Genomic DNA, 26,298 nt, shown 5'->3' with positions numbered 1-26,298 from the left:
CACGCCTCAGTGCATTGTCCAGCCCAACACCCTTCCATGCCCCAGTGGGGGAATTAACCATTAGGCTGAGTTAGGCTTAAGCCTTGGGCCCCAGAAGGGAGGGGGCTGCTGAGAACAAAACAAAATGGTTTAATTGAGTGTGCACGTGAGTATTTTGGATGATATTTCAGTACTTCTGCAGATATTCTTTTCACATCTAGCGATCCTTCCCATAGAATGGTGATGGTTCCTTTCAGTCAGTTTGTGGGGGTTTGATACCACCCCCACCCCACTCCTCAGAAAGGAACAGCGGGTGTGTGAGTGGATTTTAGGTGAGTCGGGGGGTTGCAGAGGTCCAGACCCACCCTCTCGACATCCCCTCCTGGATCCAGCGGCATGGTGAGCTCAAGACAGGTTGGGGGGAGGGGGAAGTTCTGTTGAAGTGAACGATGCAAGGTTGCCCTTTCCGCGCTCGACGGCCATTGGCCCTACAAGAGGGATTGTCTGCCCTTACGAATATTACAAATACTATTTTATTTTCTAATTTAGGCCCCAAACATATGAACATTTAGAAGTAATGCTTTGAGGACTTTGTACTGCAGCCATGAGATTGTGTTCACCATGATGACCTTATGACATCATGAGTTGGCGTTAACATGGGTGACACAGGTTCAAAATGGGGAGCCAAGCCCATATTGTGACATCTATAAAATAGGACAGTGTATTGGGAAGGATTGTGGTGGTCATATGACAGCACTGCTCCCAACCTAGTTGGAGGACACACCAACTGTCAATCAAAGTTTGGTTCTGGCCCACCCATTAGTGGACACATCGCTGTTGGATCCATGTAAATAACCTGGATTGGACTCTCCAGCCTGCTTGTACTTGGCCTTGGGCCACTGGCTGTTGTAATTGGATTAAGCTTCCTGGCGCTGAGCCACTTAACCCTGCTAATGGCCTGGGGTGGACCCTTCAGCTCTATAAAGGTGGCATGTGTTCTTTGTTCTCTCTCTGTTTGCCAGTTTTGGACTACCCTGCTTCACTCCAGGCCAAGAAATGTGGAAGGGTGGTGGAGAAACTGTTGGCAAGATGCGCACTGTTAAAAGGGTTGGGAGCATGTAATGAGTGCTCCTTGTAGCATCGAGCCGTGCCTGCACTGAGTCGAGGGCATCGGAGTGACTTTTCCTTGATCATTGTATGTACCAGTTCATTGTGTGTATGTGTATTTTGTTCCAATGCTATTTTCCCCACATTCATTATTAGTTGTCTGCTATTACTTTCCCACGGTTGGCTGTAAACTCTGTGTGTGTGTGTGTGTGTGTGTGTGTGTGTGTGTGTGTGTGTGTGTGTGTGTGTGTGTGTGTGTGTGTGTGTGTGTGTGTGTGTGTGTGTGTGTGTGTGTGTGTGTGTGTGTGTGTGTTTGTCTGTCTGTGTGCTGCCTTTCCGTCTATAAATAAAATCCTTCTCCATCAAAACTGTGTGTCCAAACTTGCCTTTGAGACCTACCAATCCTGTTTCCTCACTCATAACAGATGGTAAACAGAAACATTACTTTAGTTAGTCCCTGTTTTATCAAGAAAGATCAGAAGAAGTTGGCTGTGGTATTCTCCAAGCACAGGTAAGGCATTCTGTTTTAACTGAAACTGTTTTCAGGTGAAGACTCTGCTTGATTACTTGACAATACCAATCAGAACATGATTACATGAAAACATTTCGCGAAAATATTGTTGCTGCAATTAAATTTCTTGCTTATACATGTAGTACATTGTACACAATTCAATGATATGTTATTTACTGTAACAACGTCACTTTATTCTATTCAATAAAGGGTGGGGCAGGGGGGCAAGGTCATGGGGAGTCTTACTAAAGCTCAGCCTAGAGGCCTGGGTGGTAGTTAATGCCACCTCTGTAAACCTAGACAGCCACCAACCCTCCCCGACCGCTGAAACCCCTCCAGATCCAGCACTTTCCCCATCTCCTCCAAGACCTACACAGTCTCCCGAATCGGCGAATGCGAACCGTGAATGGCTTGAATGTTATCTGGCAGCTGAATCGAAGTCTGACATTTAATTGCTGTAACGAAGAATTTCATAAATGTTACGTGACCCCCCAGCCAGCTTCCCAATTGGAAAAGAAGGAGGCCACTCACCCTTTCTTGCCCATGTCCCCACCATTCTTGGACAAGCCCTTCCCCTCCTGAATGGTAACTGGTTTCCTGGATTGTTCATGTAAAGGTTAAAACCTTGTGTTTTTTTTAAACTCTTAATTAATTTTGTGCCTTTCTCTTTATGAGAACTGTCATTTGTAGTGTTACCATAGTGACTATGATGTAATATTCACCCAGACTAATGACTTGCTCATTATTCAATTAGATGTGAAAGAAGCGTGAGCATGAGAAATTTTTCACATCCCTTTAAATACCTTTTTATGTATCTCTTTAAAGTTTGTGTATTTCTTTAAGCTAGTATCATTATACATTAAAACCTTTGTTATTCATCATTATGAAAGTTTTAATACAAAACTATGCAAAATGTTTATCTGTTTTTTCAATGGATTAAAGCTACATAAAGTAACAGCCACAGAGTGTGATTTCCTGGATTAAAGGGATCGAAAGGTGGCAGATAGAGTTTTATATAGATAAGTGTGAGGTGCCTCATTTTGGGAGGAATAACAAAATTATGATGTATGCAGTGAAGGGGAGGGAGTTGAGGAAAGCTGAGGAACAGAGGGATCTTGGAATAATGGTTCAGCGTTCCTTGAAGGTGGATTCCCATATAGATAGGGTGGCGAAGAAGGCTTTGGGTATGCTGGCCTTTATAAATCATAGCATAGAATATAGGAGCTGGGAGGTGATGTTGAGACTGTTCAAAGCTTTGGTGAGGCCAAGTTTGGAATATTGTGTGCAGTTCTGGTCATCATATTATAGGAAGGATATCAATAAGGTAGAGAGAGTGCAAAGAAGGTTTATTAAAATTTTGCATAGATTGCAGTATCTTGGATACGGGGAAGATTGAGTAGACTGGGTCTTTATTTATTGGAGCTTAGAAAATTGAGAGAGAATTTGATGGAGGTATTTAAAATTATGAAGTGAATAGGCTCTTTCCCCTGAGGGTAGGGAAGATTGGAATGAGGGGTCATAAGTTAAGGGTTAGGGGGAAAAACTTTAGGAATAATATGAGGATGCTTCTTCACTCAGAGAGTGGTGGGTGAGTGGAATGACCTTCTGGAAGAGATAGTTGTGGCAGGGATAATTCTGTCATTTAAGAGAAGGTTGGATGAGTGCATGGATGTGAGGGGGTTGGACGGTTATGGTAAGGCTTAGGTGGAACTAGTGGAGTTTAACATAAATTGGTGTGGCCTAGAAGGTCTGATATGGCCTATTTCTGTACTGTAAATTGTTATATGGTTACAAGGAAATTCAAAATATCATAGCTCACACCTTGGAAGATGACTCTTTGAAATTAGGATGTAAGGTACATGATCCTTTATCCGGATATCTAAAATCCAGAAAGGTCCAAAATCTGGCAAGTGGGGACCAGCGGTCAGGGGAGCGGCCGAGGGACTGGAGGTCAAGGGAGGTGGCCATGGGAGACTGCTGGATGGTTGGAGGAGATGGCCGGGGGAGACTGCTGGGCAGTCGGGGGAGGCGGCCGGGTGGCCGAGGGAGCGTGGTTGGTGGAGACAGCCGGGCAGCTGAGGGACCAGCGGTTGGGTGAGACTGCTGGGCAGCCAAGGGACTGCCGGTTGGGGGAGACTACTAGGCGGCCAAGGCACCGGTGGTCGGGGGAGGCGGCCTGGTGGCCGAGGGAGCGCAGTTGGTGGAGACAGCCGGGCAGCTGAGGGACCGGCGGTTGGGTGAGACTGCTGGGCAGCCAAGGGACTGCCGGTTGGGGGAGACTACTAGGCGGCCAAGGGACCGGTGGTCGGGGGAGGCATCCAGGCAGCTGAGGGACTACGGTCGTGGGAGATTGTCGGGTGGCCAAGCGATCGTGGTTGGGGGAGGCAGCCGGGTGGCTGAGGGACCACGGTTTTGGGGAGACAGCTGAGGAACCGGCGGTTGGGGGAGAAGGCCAGGTGACTGGAAGGGGGTGGGGGTGGGTATGGCAGCACAATTCGGGTGGGCTTTCCGAAATATGGAAAAATCCAAAATTCGATACACATTGTCCCCAATGGTTCCAGATAAAGGATCGTGTACCTGTATTAAAATAAACAAAGTACCATCTATATTCATGCTTACCTCGTTCTCCGTAGACTTGCGTCTGGCCTTGATTCTTTGGTTACCTGATTCCGAGTTGTCTGATTGAGAAAATATCTGAAAGTTAGCCTTTTCAACAAGACTGCCCGCCAGTTGGCGGATAGATTTCAGATTTATTGTTGGGCTTCAAACATGACATTACATATAACCCTGAGATTCTTTTTCTTGTGGGCACAGCAGAATTACCACTTATTGGCAGGGCGCGAAAAAGCTGTGCACAATGTATACATGCAAACAAATAAAGAAATGTAAGCGAACTGACTGTGAAATACAGACAGGAAAATAAATCAATAAAGTGCACAAATAAATGTGTCCCTGATTGAGTTTGTGGTCAAGAAGTCTGATGGTTGAGGGGTGGCAGCGATTCCTGAACCTGGTGGGTACGAGTCTTGGGGCACCAATACCTCTTTCCTGATGGCGACAGCGAGAACAGAGCATGGTGTGGATCCTGGACGATTGCAGCTGCTCTCTGATGGCAGCGTTCCCCATAGATGTTCTGGATGTGGGGGGGGGGGTTCGCCTGTGATTAGATGTGAAGTATTGATGAATAATGGTTTGAGATTTTCATAGGTTACAGAGTTGGGCAGAAAGATGGCAGATGGAGTTCAATCTGGATATGTGTGAGGTGATACATTTTGGAAGTTCTAACCTGAAGGGTGAGTTCAAGGTGGAAGAACAGAGGAACCTCGGGGTCCAAATCTATATACATCTCTCAAGGTCGCCGCATTGGTTGACAGGATAGTTAAGAAGGCCTATGGGATGTTGGGCTTCATTAAATGGGGGCTTGAGTTCTGGAGTTGAGAGGTCAAGTTGCAACTCTACAAATCAGTCTACACGGAGGATTGTGTTCATTTCTGGTCACCTCATTGCAGGAAGGATTTGGAAGCTATGGAGAAGGTGCAGAGAAGATTCACCAGGAAGTTGCCCTGGCTTGGAAAATATGAGGCAAGGTTCGCAGAGCTGGGATTTTTCTCTTGGGAGCATAGCAGGATGAGAGGAGACTTAATAGAGGCCCACAAGATTCAGAGAGGCACAGATGAGGTGGGCAGCCAGCACCTTTATCCAGGGTGTGAGTAGCAAACACCAGAGGACGTCTGTACCAAGTGAAGGGAGGGAGGTTTGGTGGATAAGCCAGGGGTACATTTTTATTTATATGAAGAGTTGTGGCATTGCCAGGGGTAGTGGTAGAGGCTGGAATATCAAGAACATTTCAGAGACTCTTAAATAGACGATAATGAGATAGGGTTCTGCTTTTTTTGGTAGGAACGTACAAGGCGGCACAACATCAAAGGACACAAGGTGTTCTATGTTCTATGCTCATTTCTTGCTTAGATGTAGTTACCTTGTTTGTGTTTCTTCCTGATGGCCAGAATGGTCATTCCCAGAACAAGGAATAGGAGGGTCGGCAGGAGTCCGGCAAAAAGAAGGAAGTGACACACTGAGGTCAACACACCATCACTTTCTAATGGACAAAAAAACACATTTGCTGTAATGTCTTTTTAATTTAACTCAGATGTACAGCGCCGTAACAGGCCCTTGCATCCCACAAGGCATTCCCCCCCCCTCCATTTAACTTACAAATCACCCCCCCGGACGCTTTTGGAGGGTGGGAGGAAACCAGAGCACCCAGTGGAAACCCACACAACCACGCAAACTCCTTAAAGACAGCGCCAGATTTTAACCCGGGTTTGACAGCGTGGTGATAACCTCACAATTCCCATCCTGCCATTTCGTAACTGGCCGAATTACACGGGACAATGACGATTTTGTTTCCTGAACACTTTTGGGTGTATTTTCTGGATTTGGGGCTGCAGATCACGAAAATCACCTCAAAAATATTTCTATCACAGACCATTTTTAAATATACTCTATTCTTGAGAATTCCTGTCACATTTTAAATCTACTTCAAGCAGAAAAAAACCACAAAATGCAACACGTCATTGAAAATTCATTTTCTGAGTTCGCACTCGGACGTCTTCCCTGCTGATCTCGGTCAGTGGCGGACATGGTGAAAAGTTTAACCAGGACATTGCAACCGTGGGGAAGCGGTATCAGGGCAACTGGAATCCATCAGAGCTGGCTGACTATTGTTGGACACTGACACGCGAGGCATCAGATGCTGAGTACAAACGAAAATCAGCGGCAAAGTATTTTTAGGTCAGTCTAACGAACGCAATGTGTCAGCATCATTATGCGATCAAGCAGGTTAAATTCAATAAAAGCTTATTTAAAGTTTCTCCAACATCCTACGTGATACAGCAAATCTGAAATTATCTCCGTGTTCAGCCGGAAGTTGACAATCATAATCCCTAAATTTTTTTCTGGAAGCAAATCTTTTGGAAAAAAAAATTGTTGTCCAGTATTACAAAGCAAAGGGAGGGAAGTTTATGGGGGACATCAGGAGTAAGTTATTTTTTACAGGAGATTTGTGGGTAGTGGAAGCTGAATCATTTAGGGACATTTAAGAGAATTCTTAGATGAAAGAAAAATAGAGGATTATGGGGTATGGAGGGTTTAGTACATTTTTTAGGCAGGAATATATGGGTTGGCACAACATCGAGTGCCAAAGGGCCTGTGTTGTGCTCTAGAGTTCCATGTAATTGTTTAAATGGGTGACACACAGGGGCTCTGGGGGTCTTTGAGTGTGAGGTACAAAAAGTTTGCCTTCAGGCTTGGTAACAGGACAATTGCCGATAAGTACTCTGTTGAAAGAGGAATGGAGTATATGAGTCAGGAGTCTCGCTGCAACATTAGAGGGTACAGGCGCACCGAGTCCAATCGTATTCTCCACACTTAACGCAGAACGTTGCAGCACAGAACAGGCCTTTTGGTCAACAATGGTAAAACATGAAAGTCTGCAGACACCATGATTGAATTAAAAGCACAATGGAGGGCAAACTCAGCAGGTCAAACAGTGTCCTTTATACAGCAAAGATAAAGATGCAGAACCAACGTTTCGTGCTTGAGCCCTGTGCTCTATAAAGGAAGCTATTTGACCTGCTGATTTCCTTCGGTCAACAACGTTGTGCCAATAGTTAGAAACCTACTCATCAGACAAAACCTTCCCTTCCTTTTACCCATTTTTCTTGTATCCATGTGCCTGTCCAAGAGCCTTTTACATTCTACCAAGTCCCAAGATGGCAGTGCCCATGCACCCCACCTAGCGGCCATGTGGTTTGTGGAGTTCAATCGGGCCCTCTCCAGCAATCAAGCCAGCGGTATGGCTTCCTGGAGGGTCCAGTCGCCCTTCTCTGGGAATCACTCACCGGATGCGGTTGGAATGGAAGTCGGCCACTAACCCGCCACGGGAGAGTTCTCCTTGGTAGGCTGCAGCTGTTACGCCCTCGCATCTGCATGATCGTCCCAGCTCTCATGGCCCTCACAAAATCATTGAGAGCCCTCCCCCCAGAGCCCTGGCATCAGGTGCCCTGGGCATACATAGGGGCCCCATATTGCTGTCGCAGGAGGGCCATCACGTCACTGTAGTTCTCATTTGGTAGGCTCAGTGACTCACTGATGCCAAAAAGCAGATCATACTTATCGCCGTAGGCTGAGATCTTGTGGCGCCTCATGGAGGCCTTTGGACAGTGTAAGCCACATGTCAAATTTAAGGGAGGCCTCTGGTTCCTCGGGATCAGTCTCCAGCTTCTCCACGACAAAGTAATCAAGACACCGAATTGTAGCACACACAGACATGAAGCACATGGCCAAAGGGGGGAGTCACGTGATGGAGTAGTGGCCGGTAGGGGAACTCCAGCCCTCTCCAGAAAAGTTAAAAAAAGATAGAGAAAAAGCAAAGGCACAAACTTAAAAACCAAAACAAAGTGAAAGTAAAAGTGTGAAGAAAATGGCAGCGAAGAAAGAAAAACCAAAAACAACGGGAAGAAAAGAAGAAGGAAAGACGTCGGAAGAAGAAGGTGAAGGCCTTACCTGTCCGAAGAGGCCCGCCGCGGAGAGAGAGGCCCGCTCCCTCAGGTCAATGGAAGTCCCGGGCTCGGGACTACAAAAATGGTTCGCAGAGCCGAGTAAAAGTGCGCAACCACGCATGAAAAAAAAACACACTGACGGGAGGGGGGAACAGCTGCGGAGTCGATCTCCACAGCTGAGAGAGACACCTGCAGCACAGCAGCAGGTGCAGAACACAGACAATAACGACAACAAGAAAGAAGAGGGTAAAAAGAAAACAAGGAAACAACAGATGGTCAATCCAGAGGAAGAAGAAGAAGAAGAACAGAAAGAAGTGGAGGAAGAAGAGAAAGGCAAGACAATGGATGTATATTTTTTTAAAGAATATATGGAATCAGTGAAAGAATGGCAATTACAAGAATTTAATGAGATAAAAAGAAGAATTAAGAATGTAGAAGAAAAAAATGAATAAAATGGAAGAGGCCATATCAGAATTGGCAAAAAGAGTGGAAAATATGGAAGAACGAGAAATAATCGTAGAAATGGAAGTAGAGGACTTAAAAGAGAAATTAGAAGAATCTAATAAAAAAGTTAAAGAGCCACAAGAGCAGTTAGCTCAGAAGATAGATATAATGGAAAACTAGAATAGAAGAAATAATATAAAGATAGTGGGCCTTAAGGAAGATGAAGAAGGCAAGAATATGAGAGACTTTATAAATGATTGGATCCCCAGGGTCCGAGGAAGACCAGAATTACAGGAAGAATGGAAATAGAGAGGGCACATAGAACATTAGCCCCGAAACCACATCCGCAGCAAAAACCAAGATCTATTTTAGTAAAATTCTTAAGATATACAACAAGAGAAAATATATTGGAGAAAGCAATGAAGAAAGTAAGAGAGGACAAAAAGCCACTGGAATATAAAGGTCAAAAAAATTTTTTCTATCCAGACATAAGTTTTGAACTCCTGAAGAAGAGGAAGGAGTTCAGTACAGCGAAAATTATCTTATGGAAAAAAGGATATAAATTTATGTTAAGGTACCCAGCGGTACTTAAAATAATTATTCCAGGGCAACAAAACAGAATATTCTCGGATCCAGAGGAAGCAAGGAAATTTGCAGAACAACTACAAAACAAGCAGAGAGATGAAGACATGTAATAAGAGTAAAAATGACCACGATCTATATGTATGTGTGTAAAGGGGTATATGTGTGTGTATATATATATATAATGTGCATACATGAATGTATCTGTATTTAGAGGAAAATATATAGAGTATAGACAAGAATTAATAAGGGAGGGAAATAGAATAGAGGGAATAAGGAGGGATTTAAAAGAGTGACCTTTGTTACATATGAAAATTGAAATCTTTTCTGGGGGGGGCTGCGTGGGGAGGAGTTACGGTCACTGCAAAATCAGCTGACGTTTGCGAGTAAATTCACAAATCCAAATGGAGAGGGGAGATGTGGTTGTCCGACAAGGGATAAAGGACAACTCAGGAGGGAGAGGGGAGAATGGGGTTAAAGAAGTTTTAAATAGCAGAATAGGGAAAATGTTTGATGTTTTAGAAATGTTGTCTTATAAAGTGTTCAAAACAAGAAAGCAGAAATGGATAAGAAGGAAAGGTAATGATGGAGAAACGGAAAGGGAAGATAAACAAAGTATAAAATGGCTACGCTGAACTATATGACTTTAAATATTAACAGAATACATAACCAAATTAAAAGGAAGAAACTGCTAAATTTACTGAAAAAAGAAAAAATTGATATAGCATTTGTGCAAGAAACACATTTAACTGAATTGGAGCACAAGAAATTAAAGAGAGATTGGGTAGGACACGTAACAGCAGCATCGTATAATTCAAAAGCAAGAGGAGTAGCTATATTAATTAGTAAAAATGTGCCATTTAAAATAGAAGAGGAAATAATAGATCCAGCAGGGAGATATGTAATAATAAAATGTCAGATATATTCAGAGTTTTGGAATCTACTCAATGTATATTCACCTAACGAAGAAGATCAAAAGATTATGCAAGATATTTTTTTGAAGATAGCAGATACGCAAGGGAACATATTAATAGGAGGGGATTTCAACCTGAATTTGAATTCAAATATGGACAAAACTGGGAAAAAAATTAACAGAAAGAACAAAGTAACCAAATTTATAATTAAATCGATGGAAGAAATGCAACTTTTGGATATATGGAGGAAACAACACGCAAAGGAAAAGGAATATTCATATTACTCGGCTAGACATAAAACATGCTCAAGAATAGACCTATTTTTGATATCAGCTCGTATGCAAGATAGAGTAAGAAAAACAGAATATAAAGCTAGAATATTATCGGACCATTCACCCTTAATATTGACAATAAAGTTAGAGGACATCCCTCCAAGAATGTATAGATGGAGATTAAACTCCATGTTACTCAAAAGGCAGGATTTTAGAGAATTCATTGAAAGACAAATTAAAATGTATTTTGAAATAAACACGGAATCAGTGAAAGATAAGTTTATACTATGGGATGCAATGAAAGTGTTCATTAGAGGGCAAATAATAAGTTATGTAACCAAGATGAAGAAGGACTATAATCAGGAAACAGAGCAGTTGGAAAGGGAAATAGTAAATATAGAAAAAGAATTAGCAATGAAGGAAGACACAACTAAAAGAAGAGAATTGGCAGATAAAAAAATAAAATATGAAACATTACAAACATATAAGGTGGAGAAGAACATAATGAAGACAAAACAGAAATATTATGAACTAGGGGAAAAAATGCACAAAATTCTAGCATGGCAGCTTAAGACAGAACAAGCTAAGAAAATGGTATTGGCATCAAGGAAAAAAGACAAACAAATCACATATAATCCAAAGGAGATCAAGGAAAACTTCAGAGAATTCTGAACAATTATACCAAACTGAAAACGAAGGGAAAGAAGGGAAAATAGATGAATTTCAACCTAAAATTGAACTACCAAAACTACAAATAGAGGAACAAAATAAATTAACAGAACCATTTGGAATAGTAGAAATACAAGAGATAATAAAAAAAATTACCAAATAATAAAACACCAGGAGAGGATGGATTCCCAATAGAATTCTATAAAACATTTAAAGATTTATTAATTCCTCCCCTCCTGGAAGTAATCAACCAGATTGATAAAACACAAAGGTTACCAGATTCATGTAAAACAGCAATAATTACAGTAATACTAAAGCAAGGGAAAGATCCACTCGCACCAGCGTCATATAGACCAATATCATTACTTGACACAGATTATAAGATATAGCTAAACTTTTTGCAAACAGATTAGCAGAGTATGTACCGAAAATGGTAAATCTAGACCAAACTGGATTTATTAAAAAAAGACGCACAACAGACAATATTTGTAAATTTATTAACTTAATTCATGCAGTAGAAGGGAATAAAGCTCCAACAGTAGCAGTTGCTTTAGACGCAGAGAATGCCTTTGACAGAGTAGAATGGAATTATTTATTCAAAGTATTGCAAAAATTCAGTTTACCAGAGAAGTATATTAATTGGATTAAAGCATTATATAAGGGACCATTGGCGAAAGTGACAGTAAATGGATATATATCAAAGCAATTTAACTTAAGCAGGTCAACACGGCAGGGATGCCCACTATCATCTTTATTGTTCGCGTTAGCTATAGAACCACTAGCAGAATTGATAAGAACAGAAAATAATATAAAAGGGATAAAAATAAAAGACAAGGAATATAAAATCAGTTTATTTGCAGATGATGTTATAGTATACTTAACAGAACCAGAACTATCAATAAAAGAATTATATAAGAAATTGAAGGAATATGGAGAAGTGTCGGGTTACAAGATAAACGTAAATAAAAGTGAAGCAATGCCAATGAATAATGTGGATTTCTCAAAATTTAAGAAGGAATCACCATTCAGATGGCAAATGCAAGCAATAAGATACCTAGGTATACAAATAAATAAAAATCTCGGCCAACTATATAAACTCAATTATTATCCACTAATGAAAAAATTACAGGACGATTTAGAGCATTGGAAAGATTTACCACTAACACTAATAAGAAGGATAAACTGTATTAAAATGAACATTTTTCCAAGGATATTATAGCTATTTCAGGCATTGCCAATACAACTGGCAGAGAAATTCTTCAAGGAGTTAAAGAAAATAGTAAGGAAATTTTTATGGAAAGGGGGGAAACCGAGGATAGCACTAGATAAATTAACAGAATGGTATAAACAAGGAGGCTTACAACTGCCAAACTTTAAAAATTATTATAGAGCCGCACAATTAAGATACCTATTAGATTTTTATCAAACAAGGGAAAAGCCAGATTGGACCAGATTAGAATTAGATAAAATAGGGGAAAAGATACCTGAACACATATTATATAATGGGATGAAAAATTGGTACAACATAGAAGTTCTCCAGTATTACATCATCTACTCAATATTTGGAAGAAGGTTCATGTAGAAAGAAATAAAACAAATTATCAATTACCAAAACTAATATTGACGCAAAATAAGTTACTCCCTTTTACAATAGATAACCTTTCCTTTAGAGAATGGGAGAAAAAAGGGATCAAAAGAATAGAAAATTGTTTTTCAGGAAATAGATTACTATCCTTTGAACAAATGAAAGATAACTACAATATAACTCAAGATACAGTGCTGGCATATTACCAATTGAGATCATACTTGAAGGACAAATTGGGAAGCAGTCTGAGGTTACCAGAGGGAAGTAATTTTGAATATGTGATTACAGACACAATGATAATCATCAAATTTATAAAAAATATGTATATTAAACTGCAAGAAAAGGAGAATGAGGAAACAAATGGTAAAACTAAACAAAAATGGGAACAAGATTTAAATATAAAGATAAAAAAGGAAACATGGGAGAAGCTATGTTCTGGAATGATGAGAAATACAATAAATACGAGGTTACGTATGATACAATATAACTGGATACACAGGCTATATATTACACCTCAAAAGTTAAATAAATGGGACCCAACAGTATCTGATAGATGTTTTCGATGTAAAAAAGAAATGGGAACAACAATTCATGCAATCTGGACATGTGAGAAAGTAGAAAATTTTTGGGAAGATCTAAACCAAATATTAAATAAAATTACAGAAAACAATATCTTCCTCCTAAGTAACATAAAAAACAAAGAATTTGGAATTGACTTGGAGGATGCACAAAAAAGATTTGTTAAGATAGCTCTAGCCGTAGCAAAAAAATGTATTATGTCAACCTGGAAATCGGAAGATAATTTGAAAATACAACAATGGTATATAGAAATGAATAAATGTATTCCATTGGAAAAAATAACATATAGTTTAAGAAATAATATTGAAATATTTGAACAAATATGGGAGCCTTACATGAAACACAATAGCGAAAACCTACCGGGGACATTCACTACCTAAATTAACGAAAGGAGAAGGAAATGAAAAGAATTGACTCAGTGGAATTTCTTGTTTATTTTTATTGAATGACAACATTGTTTGACTGGTTTAATGTATCCTAGATTTTGTACTTTAAATGGACGGGAGGGGGGAGGTAGGGAGGGTGGGATGGGAGGAGGTGGGGGGGGGAGAAAATGGCACTGTATATATTTGAAAAGGAAAAAGTATGTATCATGGATAATGTGGTTTATGGTGTGAAAAATAAAAAATTTTTAAAAAAAAGCACATGGCCAAAGGCTTTAATGCCCTGAAACCTCCAGCATACAACGACAAGCTTCTGGCCCGGATCTAAGGCTGGAATTGAGGGAGGAGACAAGGCCTCCCAGCCTTCCAAGAAATTACAGGGAGGAGGTGGGCCAGCCTGAACAGTCCAGAGAGGATCCCCCCCCCCCCGCCCCCACCTGCATTATCGTGTTCCACCACAATGTCCAAAGAGAGGTTTTGTTTTTGCATTGGGGGCACCGTTCACAAGGTCTGTTTCTGGGTTGAATGAGTTGACACAGAATCGGTGACAGAACAAATTAATCTGAGGGGGCGGCATTAGGGTAACCGCGGGGAGAGGCGTTAGGGACCGGGGGTGGCAATGTCGAAACAGGAGGGGAGGGGGGCAGCGGCGGTCTTGACAAATGCTGATAAGGTTGGACATGTTCTCAATGGAGTGTGAAATGTTAAGGGTTTTGCGGGCACCAAGAGGATACTTCTCTCAGTACGAGAACAACCGGTCCCATTTCCGATGAGGACGTGGAGGAGGGTCGTGAATCCTGTATAATTCTTTATCAGTGTGGGTGCCGTACAGGAGGCTCAGTTTGTATAGTGGAGATTGAGAAGAGGTAAGATGTAGGGTAAGAGAGAGGTGGAACCGACAGCACAGCAGCATCGTACAGGCCCTTCGGCCCACAATGTGGTGCCGAGACAATAACCTACCCTAACCACTGCCTCAAATTTCGCCACTGCAAACCCCTCCCTTTTTTTGTCAGCTCCATTACCCTATATCCAACAGTCGCTTAAAAGATCCCACTGTCCCCACCCCCACCACCACACTCCATGTGAAGAACTTACCTCTGTCATCCCCCACTGCCGCCCCCCCCCACCCATACTTACTCCCAAGCACCTTAAAATGATTTCCCATCATGCTAGCCATTTCCATCCTGGGGATAAAGCCTCGGCCTGCTGCGTGATCAATGCCTCTCATCATCTTGAGCACCTCTATCAGGTCAACCCCCCCCCCAACCCTGTCCTCCGTCGCTCAGAGGAGAAATTACCAAGTTCACTCAACCCATCCTCACAAGGCGTGCTCTCCAAATCGAGCAACATCCTTGTAAAATCTCCTCTGCGCCCTCTCAATAGCATCTTCCTGTAAAGAGGTAACCAGAACTGAATACAATATTCCAAGTAGGGGGTCTAAACAAATAGTTGGAACAGCTTTTGAACTCCATCCTATGGTTAATGAAGGCCAACACACCATATGGCCTTCTTAACAACACTGTCAACCTATGCAGCAGTTTTGAGTGTCCTGTGGACACGGACCCCAAGATTTCCCAGTCCATCCACACCACTCAGTGCCCACCCAATAACATTGTAATCTGCCTTCAAATTTGACCAATTGAACTCACATTTTTCTGGGTTAAACTCCATCTTCCGCTTCTCAGCCCAGCTCTGCATCCCATTAATGTCCCTTTTGAAGCCTCTGGCAACCCCTTGCAGATGACCCGCCAACCTTGGTGTCATCTACTCATTTGCAAAGTCCGTGTTCTTGTGCAATCATAGAAATAGCACAAAGAGTCCCAGATCAGATTCCCGCAAAGCACCAATGATTGCTGTGTAGAATACAAAATAGTAGAGATTTAAACTGAACTAAGGGCAGCTAGGTTAGCGCAAAGTCTTTACAGCGACAGCGATCGGGACCTGACTGGGGGCTTCGAATCCCATGCTGCCTGAAAGGAGTTTGTACGTTCTCCCCGTGTCTGCATGGGTTTTCTCCGGGGCTCCGGTTTCCTCCCGCCATTCAAAACATACCGGGATGTAGGTTTACAGGGTGTAAATTGGGGTGGCATGGACTCGTGGGCCAAAGTGGCCTGTTACCATGCTGTACGGCAAAATTTAGGGTTTTTTTTAATTTAAATTGTTGATGGATTCGAGATCAAACAAGGGGAAGTGTCTTTTTTAAACCCAGAAAGTGTTGGGGTCTGAGTGAGTGGAAGATAGAAAATGGTCACATGCACAGTGTTGGAGGTGGGAGGAAGATGAGAGTCAGTAGAGCCACAAAGGGGCCAAACAGCTGCCAAAGTCAGCCTGCATCGTAATAAAATAAGCAGCAGAACCAATTAATTGTACTACTGTTTCCTTTATTCAGCCTTCTTCACGGTAATGGGAGAACACAAAGAAGGAGTTCTGTAGCTCGTTCTCTGCACTGAGCCCTACTCAAAGCATTCAGAGTGTTCATTCCATTTTTATACACCTTCAAGCAGGAGCTGGCGATTCCCATTCTTACAACAATATGATCCCTCGTGGTGTCTACAAACAAGGTGTTTGAGAAGGAAAAGGAGAGGAGACAACCTTACGGCAGTGGACCAGTGAGGGGCTCTACGGCTGAAGGACGCACAGGAGGCTTGTTTTATTTAATCTTATTACATTTTTTTTGGTGTTAGTTACAATCTCACTAAAGCAAAGGGAAGGTCATGTTAGAAGGCAGTCACATTCTCACCAATGCTATTCTCACCCAATTCATTAACCATTTGTTAAACTTATTCTTTCCAATGGCCTCCCTCTCTGTGATAAGCATACGGGAACTGTTGGCTTCTTACGGTACCTTTCTGAGCGGAGACACTGTCACTGATCAGACCTTCAGTGCCACAAGTGCAGACAATGCCGTTGCGCCAGGTTTGCGCCGAGATCCAAAAGAGGCTTCGAACGCTGTAACTCCCGTCCAGGTCAAATGAGTCAGAGTCGATCTGGCCTTTGCTGACAGTTCCGGAGATGTACCAGGTGATTGGCAGGGAACTGGAAGGCGCACCTCTCACCAAACACACCAACGGCACCATTTCCATCCGGGCAACCTCCTCCAGTGGCGGCGTGAGTAGGAAGATCGTCGGGAGATCCGCTGAATGCGGGAAATACAACACCGGTGAATTAGTGGGTGGAATGAGGGCTTTTAGTGCATAGAGGAGCACAGCACGGCTGAACCTTCAGCCTATCGTCTTTGAGCCGACAGTCCTACCTATCTACACTGCGGGAGCAGGAGCGTAAAACACAAAAGCCTGCAGACACCGTGATTGAAGTTAAAACACAAGAGCATGGAAACACAGCAAGTCAGACAGTGAACTTTATATTGCAAAGATAATGTTTTGGGCTCGAGCACTTCATCAACGTCTCATGTTTTTACTATCCACAGTAACTGCATTTTCCAATGATCATTTGGAAATCTCCATGCCATCAAGTTTTAAGTGCTGGTCTAAATATTTTCAGCCTCACAGATCTACTCAGGCATTGAAATCCCAACCCCCACTGAGAGAGACATTCTTTCCCAAGTCCATGGTTGTACACACCTCAGCTAAAGGGCTTTACTCTGCCAGCAGCGGCCTCTGGGGATTGTGGACTCCGGGGGAACCAGAGAACAGGGAGAACACCCCACCCCATCTGAGAAGGAGAAACAGAGGAGAGACCCTGCGAGGCGGTGACCGCCGTGGCCCTGCGGCTGAAGGACGCACAGGTGGTGGGCTGTCAACCACTTGAAGCGAGGACCCTGCGCAGGCCACGGGCAAGCTGCGCCCAAGGGGGCTCGCACTGGGCTGAGGGCTGCGGAGACTGGCTCCAGCGGCTGAAGGTGGCATCAGGCATAGGAACTGAGATGCAAGGGGGGGGTGACAAGGTGAGGGCAGGGGTGAAGGGTTCCCGAAGGGCACTGGGGGCTTTCTGGTCCTGTCAGAGGTTCAGATCTGGAGCTCAGGCTGTGGCCAATGGTTTGGACCGAAGGCTGTTTGAGATCGCTGGAGGTGAAGCCACGGACACTCAGTGACTCTTCTGCTTAACTTTCCCTGACTGCAAGGGAGGCCTGGTGGCAGACAAAGTGAAATTTCATGTAATATTACATCTGTTACATTACAATAAAACAATCTGGAATCTGCACCTCTATTCGGGTGAAAGAGCAAGTGTGCAGAGCACGCGGAGAGTCTGCGGTGAGATAGAGATAGTTTAAATGTACAGGAATGGAATATAATATGGATAATGTGAGGTCATCCACTTTGGAAAGAAAAATAGAAACTCCTACAATCACATCCAGGTCCATTACTCTTGGACCACAAAGCATTTTGCTTCCTGAACACGTTTAGGATTTTGAGCTGCAGATCACAAAAATCCCCTTAAATTTCCCCATCACGTACCATATTTTTGGATATAACTTATTTTTGTGATTTCCTGTCATATATTAAAGTCTACTAATATATTGCCCACAAAGCAAGCTGTTTGGGTCAGTCCAAGCATGCCTGGACATGCACTCAGTGCAAAGTTGTCTTAGGCCTGGATAGATGCAGACAGGCTATAAAAGCAGCTCACGCATACATTACCCCAAGGTCAATCGAGCGCATGTTGATGCACATGTCGATCAGGCAATAGAAGAATGAGTATACTTAACAGTAGCCTTTGTTGTCTTCAGGAAGACCTAACACAGCATCGATGACCCATCAACACCTCAACAGCTAAGTTCAATCACTAAGATGTCATTGAACTTAGCCTGTTTAATCTCATAATGTCCCTCTGAGCCAAGCTCTCGGGTTGACTGCGCACGTTTCGCAACAAATGTGAGGAACCCAGGGTTTGCCTTGGTCACCAATTTTACATCCGAAGTAGAGCTCATAGGCTTTCTTAATAAGTACAGTCATGCTGCATCTTTGAGTCTTAAGTGTATAGTCACAAGTATAATATGGAACTTTACAGGCCCTTCAGCCCTCAATGTTGTGCTGACCTATATATTCTTACTTTGTAACCCCACCCCCATTTTTATTTCATCCATGTGCCTGTCCATGAGTCTCATGCCCCTAATGTTTCACCCTCCTCAACCACCCCTGGCAAGGCATTCCAGGCACCCGCAACTCTTTGTTTAAAAAATGTACCCCTGATATCTCCCCTAAACCCTCCTTCACTTTATAACAGAATGTAGCGCAGCTGTTGAGACGTTGACGAGACATCGCTGCTGCATTTAATCTTCCTGAAGACAATAAAGGCTATTGTTAAGTACACTCACTCTGCTACTGCCTGAGGAACATGTGCATCAGCATGTGTTCAATCTATCTCAATGTAATGCACAGCATCTGTACATGTGAGCTGTTTTTATAGCCTGTCTACATCTATCCTGACTTAGCATGCCCAGGCCCAAGACAACTTTGCATAGTACCTGTACTGAGTACATCATTTAATGGCATGTTTGACGCTTCTCCAAACTCCTGCATGATACAGAAATCTGAAATCATCTTTGCGTTCAGCTTGAAATTGTCTATCATGATCCCCAATTTTTTCAAACCTTTTGAAAACAAAATGTTGCCCAGTGCTATTTGTTCCAACGATCCCTGATGTCAAGTGGAGAAACAGATGCACTCATTACCTGTCACCACCAGTTTGGTTCCAGTCCCAAATTTACGGGGGAACTGCAAACTGCAGAAGTAGATCCCGGAATCGTTTAGCCAGACGTTTTCAATCACCAGTGAATAACTTTTCGTATTGTTTTCTTTCACTCCCGAGAATCTTCCCACAGGTAAATAGAATCCGCCTGTTGTGTAAATGAACTGCATGTGCCCGTGGTCACTCTGTTTATACCAATCGATAATCTTGGCCTCAAATCCGTTCCACTGACAATTCAGGATGGCCCGACAGTCGATGCAAACGGTCTGAACTGGCAGAGCTTGATCCACCTGAGACACAGAAGCTGAGGAGAAAAGGAAATTTTCACCACAGATTATGATATCAATGGCGCGATATTATTAAAAGCGAAATCCAGATAAGTGTGAGGTGGCTTGTTTTGGAAGATCAAACCAGAAGGCTGAGGACATGGTTAATGATCGGGTACTTAACAGTGTGGAGGAACAAAGGAACCTCAGGGTCTAAATCCATACATCTCTCAAGGTCGCCATGCAGATTGACAGGATGGTTAAGAAGGTCTATGGGATGCTAATAAGGGGGATTAAGTTTATCCAAATTCGAGCTGTTATGTGGCAACTCTATAAATCTCTGGTGAGACCACACTTTGAGGATTGTGTTCAGTTTTGGTCACCTCATTATAGAAAGGATTTGGAAGCTGTGGAGAGGGTGCAGAGGAGATACACAAGGATGTTGCCTGGATTGGAAATTAAGTCTTATGAGGCAAGGTTAGCAGGGGTGGGATTTCTCTCTTTGGAGCGAAGAAGGATGAGAGGAGACTTAATAGAGGTCCACAAAATTCTGAGAGGCAGATGACCAGCACCTTTCACAGGGCGGGAATAGCAAACACCAGTGGGCGTCTGTACAAAGTGAAGGGAGGGAAGTTTAGGGGAGATGTCAGGGGTACGTTTTTTGACAGAGAGTTGAGGGTGCCTGGAATGCATTCCCAGGGGTAGGGGTGGAACCTGGAACATTTAGGGCATTTAAGAGACTCATGAATTAAAGATAAATAGAGGGTTAAGAGGTAGGAAGGGGGTCAGTATTTTGTTTTGGTAGGAATATAGTGGACGCCATAACGCCAAGGGCTGAAGGGTCCTCACGGTGCTGTAATGGGTCTGCCAGCAGCATCGCTGGATTTGCCGAGCTGGTGCTGGGTACGGCAGTCAGCCACCTTCCGGACATGCAGTGGGACCCCCCCTCCACGCTAACGACAGGTCCAAAGGAACGGCCAACGTCGATACAGTTTGGTGCCGGCGGCATCGCTGGTGAAGCCATACCAGAGCTGGGTATGGCAGTCAGCCACCTTCAGGACTCCGACTCCAGATCTTTCCCTCGGGGTTCACTCCCAACGCCTTTCCCATGGGTAGGTATGGCCATATGGCAGCGGAGGTTTGAAATCGGAGTTTTCCTCTCCCCTGGATGTGTTACCATCCGTGGTTAATGAGCCCCATCTGCAACTGGTTTCAAGGCACCATTTGCCCCTGTCTCCTATCCCTGAAAACAGTTCTGCCGAGCACCTTAAGTAATCCCCGTGCCATCGGTGCTCTTTGATGAATAAGGGATTGCTTAAGGTGGGGTGTGAGTGGGAAGGGAAGGTTGAGAATCACTGTTTCAGACCCACTTGTTACTGGAAATGTTAAAATTGTCATTGGCTGTCAAACCCCCGTGTCGCAACAGGGTTGTATTGGTAGTTCACTTATTTTGGCTTTGGAACCTTATTGGAAAGAAATTTTGATTACTCTAGCCACAATTTTAGCTGTTAACTTGCAGCTGAATCCAGTTATGGTGCTACTTGGAGTGTGGATGGAAGGTAGACACCTGTCGTCACCCCATCGCCGTGTTATTGTATTCAAGATGCTAATGGCGAAAAGTTCTATTTAGCTTCAGTGGTTCTCAACCTTTTTCTTTCCACTCACCTTCCACTTTAAATAATTCCTGGGCCATCGGTGCTCTGTGATTATTAAGGGATTGCTTAAGGTGGGATGTGCGTGGAAAGCAAAAGTTTGAAACCCACTGTTTTAATCGTCCCTCATGGACTCATTATGTGCATGGTTTCAGAACTCCAAAGGAAATGGGCCAGTGACAATTTTTCTCAAGCAAAATATTTCAGTAACAATTGGGTCCAGAGCAGAGATTCTCAGCCTTCCCTTCCCACCCACATCCCACTTTAAGTAATCCCTTACTAATCACAGAGCCCAGATGGCACAGGGATTACTTAAAGTGGGATGTGAGTGGGAAAAAAAATGGTTGAGAACCACTGGTTTAGAGGGATATAGGGCCAAATACAGATAGGTGGGAGCAGTCTGGGTGAGACCATTTGGACGGATCAATGGACAGGATGGGTTCGGAAGGATATGAGGCCAAATGCAAGCAGGTGCGACCAGTGTGGGTGGGATAATTGGGTCGGTTTGAAAATCACTGTTTTAACCGTACCTAATTGACTCATTATGTGCACGGTTTCAGAGCTCCAAAGGAAATGGGCCAATGACAATTTTTCTCCAGCAAAATATTTCAGCAACAATTGGGTCTAGTGTAATGATTCTCAACCTTCCCTTCCCACCCACATCCCACCTTAAGCAACCCCTTACTCATCACAGAGCACTTGCGGCATAGGGAATACTTAAAGTGGGATCTGAGTGGTAGAAAAAGGTTGAGAACCACTGGGTTAGGAGGTCTGGCAACTTTATTTTGTTCAGGATTAGTTTGTTAGTTTAGACTGGGTATCTTTTTCTACTGTTTTTATTATTGGAACAGAGCTGTTGGGGAATCAGTGACTGTTTATGATGTTTATCTGTTTGACTTTATGGAGTTTTTTATATGCTTAAATTTAAGAAAATTATCATTGACCCATTTCCTTTGGAGTTATGAAACCCTGCACATAATGAGTCATAGACCCTTACAAATTGCCTTGTAAAGAGGGATTTACTGATGATTTACTCGGTTGGAGACCCAGGGACGGGGCTATTTGAAAGGGCTGAACCGGGCAAGCCCAATCCAAATCTACCCAGGTCCCAGACCTACCTGGGGGGTGGTCAGGGAACCCAGTAAAACTTACCTGGGCGTCCTCCTCCACCAATTTGAAAAGGGAAATGGTTGGCCTGATTATTCTGGAACTTTATACAAAAAGAACACAGGGAACCAGGGTGTTCCCAGTGTCCGTGCGACATGCCACTCACCACACCATCACGGTGTGGGATTCGCCCTTAAATCGCCGGGTGGACAATTTAACAAGTAGGTTAGGCTGCTATAATTTAAATAATTTTTTATTTAATATTTCACTGTGAACCATGTTAGTAACAATACATACGAACATTCATCATTAAAATATACACAGTGACATTTTCATTTTTCTCCCCCTTCCTCCCACGTTCCCCACCCCCTATAACTTAAAGCAAGAAATAAAAGAGAGAAAGAAGAAAATAAATAAACAATAGAAGAACACAAAAGAAAAGAAAGAGAAATCGTGTCATCCAAAATTTCATATTTAATTATTTCACATTTCATACCTTGTTATTAATTTTGTATCTAATTTTCATATTTTATTATTTCATATTCAATTGTTTCATATTTAATTATTTTCATACTTGTATTTTATCACATTTAGAGATGGAGGTTTGAAATCAGCGGTTTCTAATATATTCTATGTAAGGTTCCCAAATTTGTTCAGATAAAGTATATTTGTCTTTTAGATTGTAGGTATTTTTTTCTAATGGAATCCACTTGTTCATTTTTATGGGCCATTGTTGTATTTTAAAGGTTGTCTCCGTTTTCCACGTTATCATGATGCACTTTTATCCTGCTGCCAAGCGCAATCATAAATCTTTTTTGAGCCCTGTCTAATTTTTTGTCTTTTATGATGTTTAACAAGAAAATTTTTGGATCCTTGGGTATCCTATTTTTTGTAATTCTATTTAATATTAGGTTTAAATCCTCCCAAAAGGTTTTCCCTTTTGTACATGTCCAAATTGCATGTAATGTTGTTCCAATTTCTCGTTTACAACAGAAGCAGCTGTCCGATATTCTATTCTTTTAACTCTTGTGGTGTCATGTATAATTTATATAACCAATTGTATTGTATCATATGAAACTGAGTATTTATTGTATTTATGATGGTTCCTGCGCATGTTTCGTATATTTCAATCTTTTTTCTAACCTTGTTTGGGTTTATATATTGTTTCATCATTTTCCTTATATTGCAATTTGATGTACACATTTGTGATAAAAAAATTTACTATTCCAGTGTCTGTAATTCATAGCAGCTACTCTCAGGTAATCTCAACTTTTCTTTAAAATATTCCGTATTTATCTTTTAACAGTTCAAATGTTAATAAATTATTTCCCAAAAAGCAATTTTTTATTCTTTTAATTCCTTTTCTAGCCCATTCTTTAAAAAAAAATTGTCTATTGTAAAAGGGTTTTTGTGTTAGTAACATTTTTGGTATTTGATAATTTATCATCTCTCGTTCCAGATGTATTCTTGTCCATGTTTTTAGTATATGATGTACTATTGGTAGATTGTTGTGTTGCACCAGTTTCTCATCCCATTTATAGAGTAAATGTTCAGGGAGCTTTTCTTCTAATTTATATAATTTAATCCTGAGCCAATTTGGTTTTTCTCCCATCTGATAAATATCTTAACTGTGCTGTCCTGTAATAGTTTTTGAAATTTGGTAGCTGCAGTCCTCCATGTTAATTTTCCAAAGCCACTCTTGATTTTTTACCCTTCCATAAAAACTTTCTTATCAATTTATTTAGTTTCATAGAAAATTCCCCTATCAGGGGAATCTGTACCATTTGGAACAGATATTATAGCCGTGGAAATACCTTAATCTCAATGCAGTTTATTCTCCCTATTAAAGTTAATGGTAAATTTTTCCATTTCTCTAAACCTTCCTTTTTTTGTTAACAGTTGGTAGTTTAATTTATACAGATTATTTAAATTATTATCTATCCTGATACCAAGGTAACGTATGGCCTGTGATGGCCATTTAAAAGGGAATTCCCTTTTACATTTTGTATAATCGACTTTGTTCATTGGCATCACTTCACTTTTATCAATATTAACCTTGTATCCTGATATCGCCCCATATTCTTTCAATTTTGGATAAAACCTTTTTATTGATTTATCTGGGTCTGTTAAATATACTATAGTATAAGCTCATTTTAAATTCTTCCTCTTTTATTTTTATTCCCTTTATCATAGGTTCCCTTCTTATCAGCTCTGCCAATGGTTCTATAGCCAAAGCAAACCGAAAAGGTGATAATGGGCATCCCTGCCAAGTTGACCTACTCAATTTAAAGTGGTCTGAAACATATCCATTTGTTAATACTTTTGCCAAAGGACCATTAATCAGTGCTCTAATCCAATTAATAAAATTGTCCAGTAATTTGAATTTCTATAGTACTTTAAATAGATAATTCCCATTCCACCCTATTGAAAGCTTTCTCTACATCAGGAGTTACTGCCACAGTTGGTGTTTTATTTATTTGTGCTGTATGGATTAAATTAATAAATTTACAGGCATTATCTTCTATTTTTAACAAATCCTGTCTGATCTACTGTCACTAATTTCGGTACACAGTCCATCAATCTATTCACTAGTAATTTTGCTATTAATTTATAATCTGTATTTAGTAAATGTATTTGTCTATATGATGCCTTAGGCTGCCATTTTAAAAGAGCAGGAGGTCCACATGACCCGGTCATCTCACTTGAGTCCCAGGAGGGCACCCCGGGTGCTGCAATTTGAGAGCACCTCATTAGGTACGATTAAAACAGTGGACCCCAACCTTTTTCTTCCCAATCACACACCACCTCAAGTCATCCCTTTTACTAATCTCCAAGCACCTTTGGTACAGGGATGACTTAAGGTGGTACACGAGTGGCAGGGGTGCCAGGCTGCCAGACTGCCACCTTGGCACCTTGTGGCGATGGCTCCAGCCCCTCCTTGCCACCATTTCAGGTGAGCTACAGCACCTAGAAAATTAGCGCTGTGCCCCTGGTGAGGGGAAAGAAAATGTTTGAAAACCACTGCTTTAGAAACCTCAATGTTCTGCCGACCTGTATATTCCTTCCAAATATACTACCTCCAAACTCACTCATTTTCCTTTCATCCATGAGTCTGTCTAAGAGTCTCTTAAATGCCCCTATTGTTCCAGCCCCCTCCACCACTCCTGGCAATGCATTCCAGGCCCCCACAACTCTCTGTGTTTAAAAAAAACACCTGACGTCTCCCCTAAACTTTCCTCCCTTCACTTTGATGTCCTCTGGTGTTTGCTACTCCCACCCTGAGGAGAAATAAATGGCGCTGGTTGTCTACCATATCTATGCCTCTCATAATCTTGTAGACTTCTATTAAGACTTCTGTCATCCTTTTACATTCCAAAGGCCCCGGCTCTGCTAACCTTGACTCGAAAGTCTTATTTTCCCAATCGTCTCTGCACCCTCTCCATGGCTTCCATGGCATTCCCGTCATGAGGTGACCCCACCTCAGGCTCTGTGTGCCCATGATGTTGTAAAGTTAAATTCTCTAGTTCCCCCCCCTCTTGAAGCAGCTTTGCCTCCCTAATTCTACCTTCTCTAGTTGTCACCCAACAGAGTTTAAGAAAATCCTTCTTTTTCCTTCCGCACCCTCCTTCCCACCCCCAAATCTCCCTCTGCCAATTCTCTGTGGCGCGAGTGCAGGTCACTTACCAGGCATTAGATGGGAGAGCGCACCAAAAAGTAAGAGATTCATTGTTGGCGAGTGGGTTAAACTGGCCAAGGTTCCCTGACCATGAGCATCAGTTTGAAAGATAGCTGAGAAGGAGGGGAGGAGATGTAATGTAATTGATGTAAATCGCACATAGTGTTTATGGGTGAATGTACATTAGAAACAACTGAAGACGCTTTGTGGGTTTCCTGTTTGTGCTAACCAGCTGTGCAGAGGGCAAGAGCAGTTTGCAAAATAAAATATTTGCATCGGTAAGACCGACTGGGAGCGGTCTGCACAGAGCAGGCATTGCTTAAATCAGACAGTCTGCACTGAGCTCATGTTGGTCAGGAC

The 26,298-nt window shown here is 42.3% G+C and overlaps 1 protein-coding gene across 1 annotated transcript in view; it reads right to left on the bottom strand.

The window, feature by feature from the left end:
- Positions 1-26,051, bottom strand: part of LOC138762879 (M1-specific T cell receptor beta chain-like) — a 31,712-nt gene extending 5,661 nt beyond the window's left edge. The window contains exons 1-5 of the mRNA XM_069936397.1: positions 25,947-26,051; positions 19,221-19,541; positions 16,434-16,724; positions 5,577-5,696; positions 4,217-4,275 (exon numbers count right to left, since the gene is read on the bottom strand). Coding sequence (XP_069792498.1) covers positions 4,217-4,275; positions 5,577-5,696; positions 16,434-16,724; positions 19,221-19,541; positions 25,947-25,989 — 834 coding nt within the window. The 5' untranslated portion in view covers positions 25,990-26,051. The remainder of the gene's footprint in view (positions 1-4,216; positions 4,276-5,576; positions 5,697-16,433; positions 16,725-19,220; positions 19,542-25,946) is intronic.
- Positions 26,052-26,298: the final 247 nt, after the last annotated feature.

This window comes from Narcine bancroftii, chromosome 5 (genome assembly GCF_036971445.1).
Source record: "Narcine bancroftii isolate sNarBan1 chromosome 5, sNarBan1.hap1, whole genome shotgun sequence".
Taxonomy (NCBI): domain Eukaryota; kingdom Metazoa; phylum Chordata; class Chondrichthyes; order Torpediniformes; family Narcinidae; genus Narcine; species Narcine bancroftii.
Note: the sequence above shows the minus strand (reverse complement) of the source record. Positions and strands in the feature narration are given on the sequence as shown.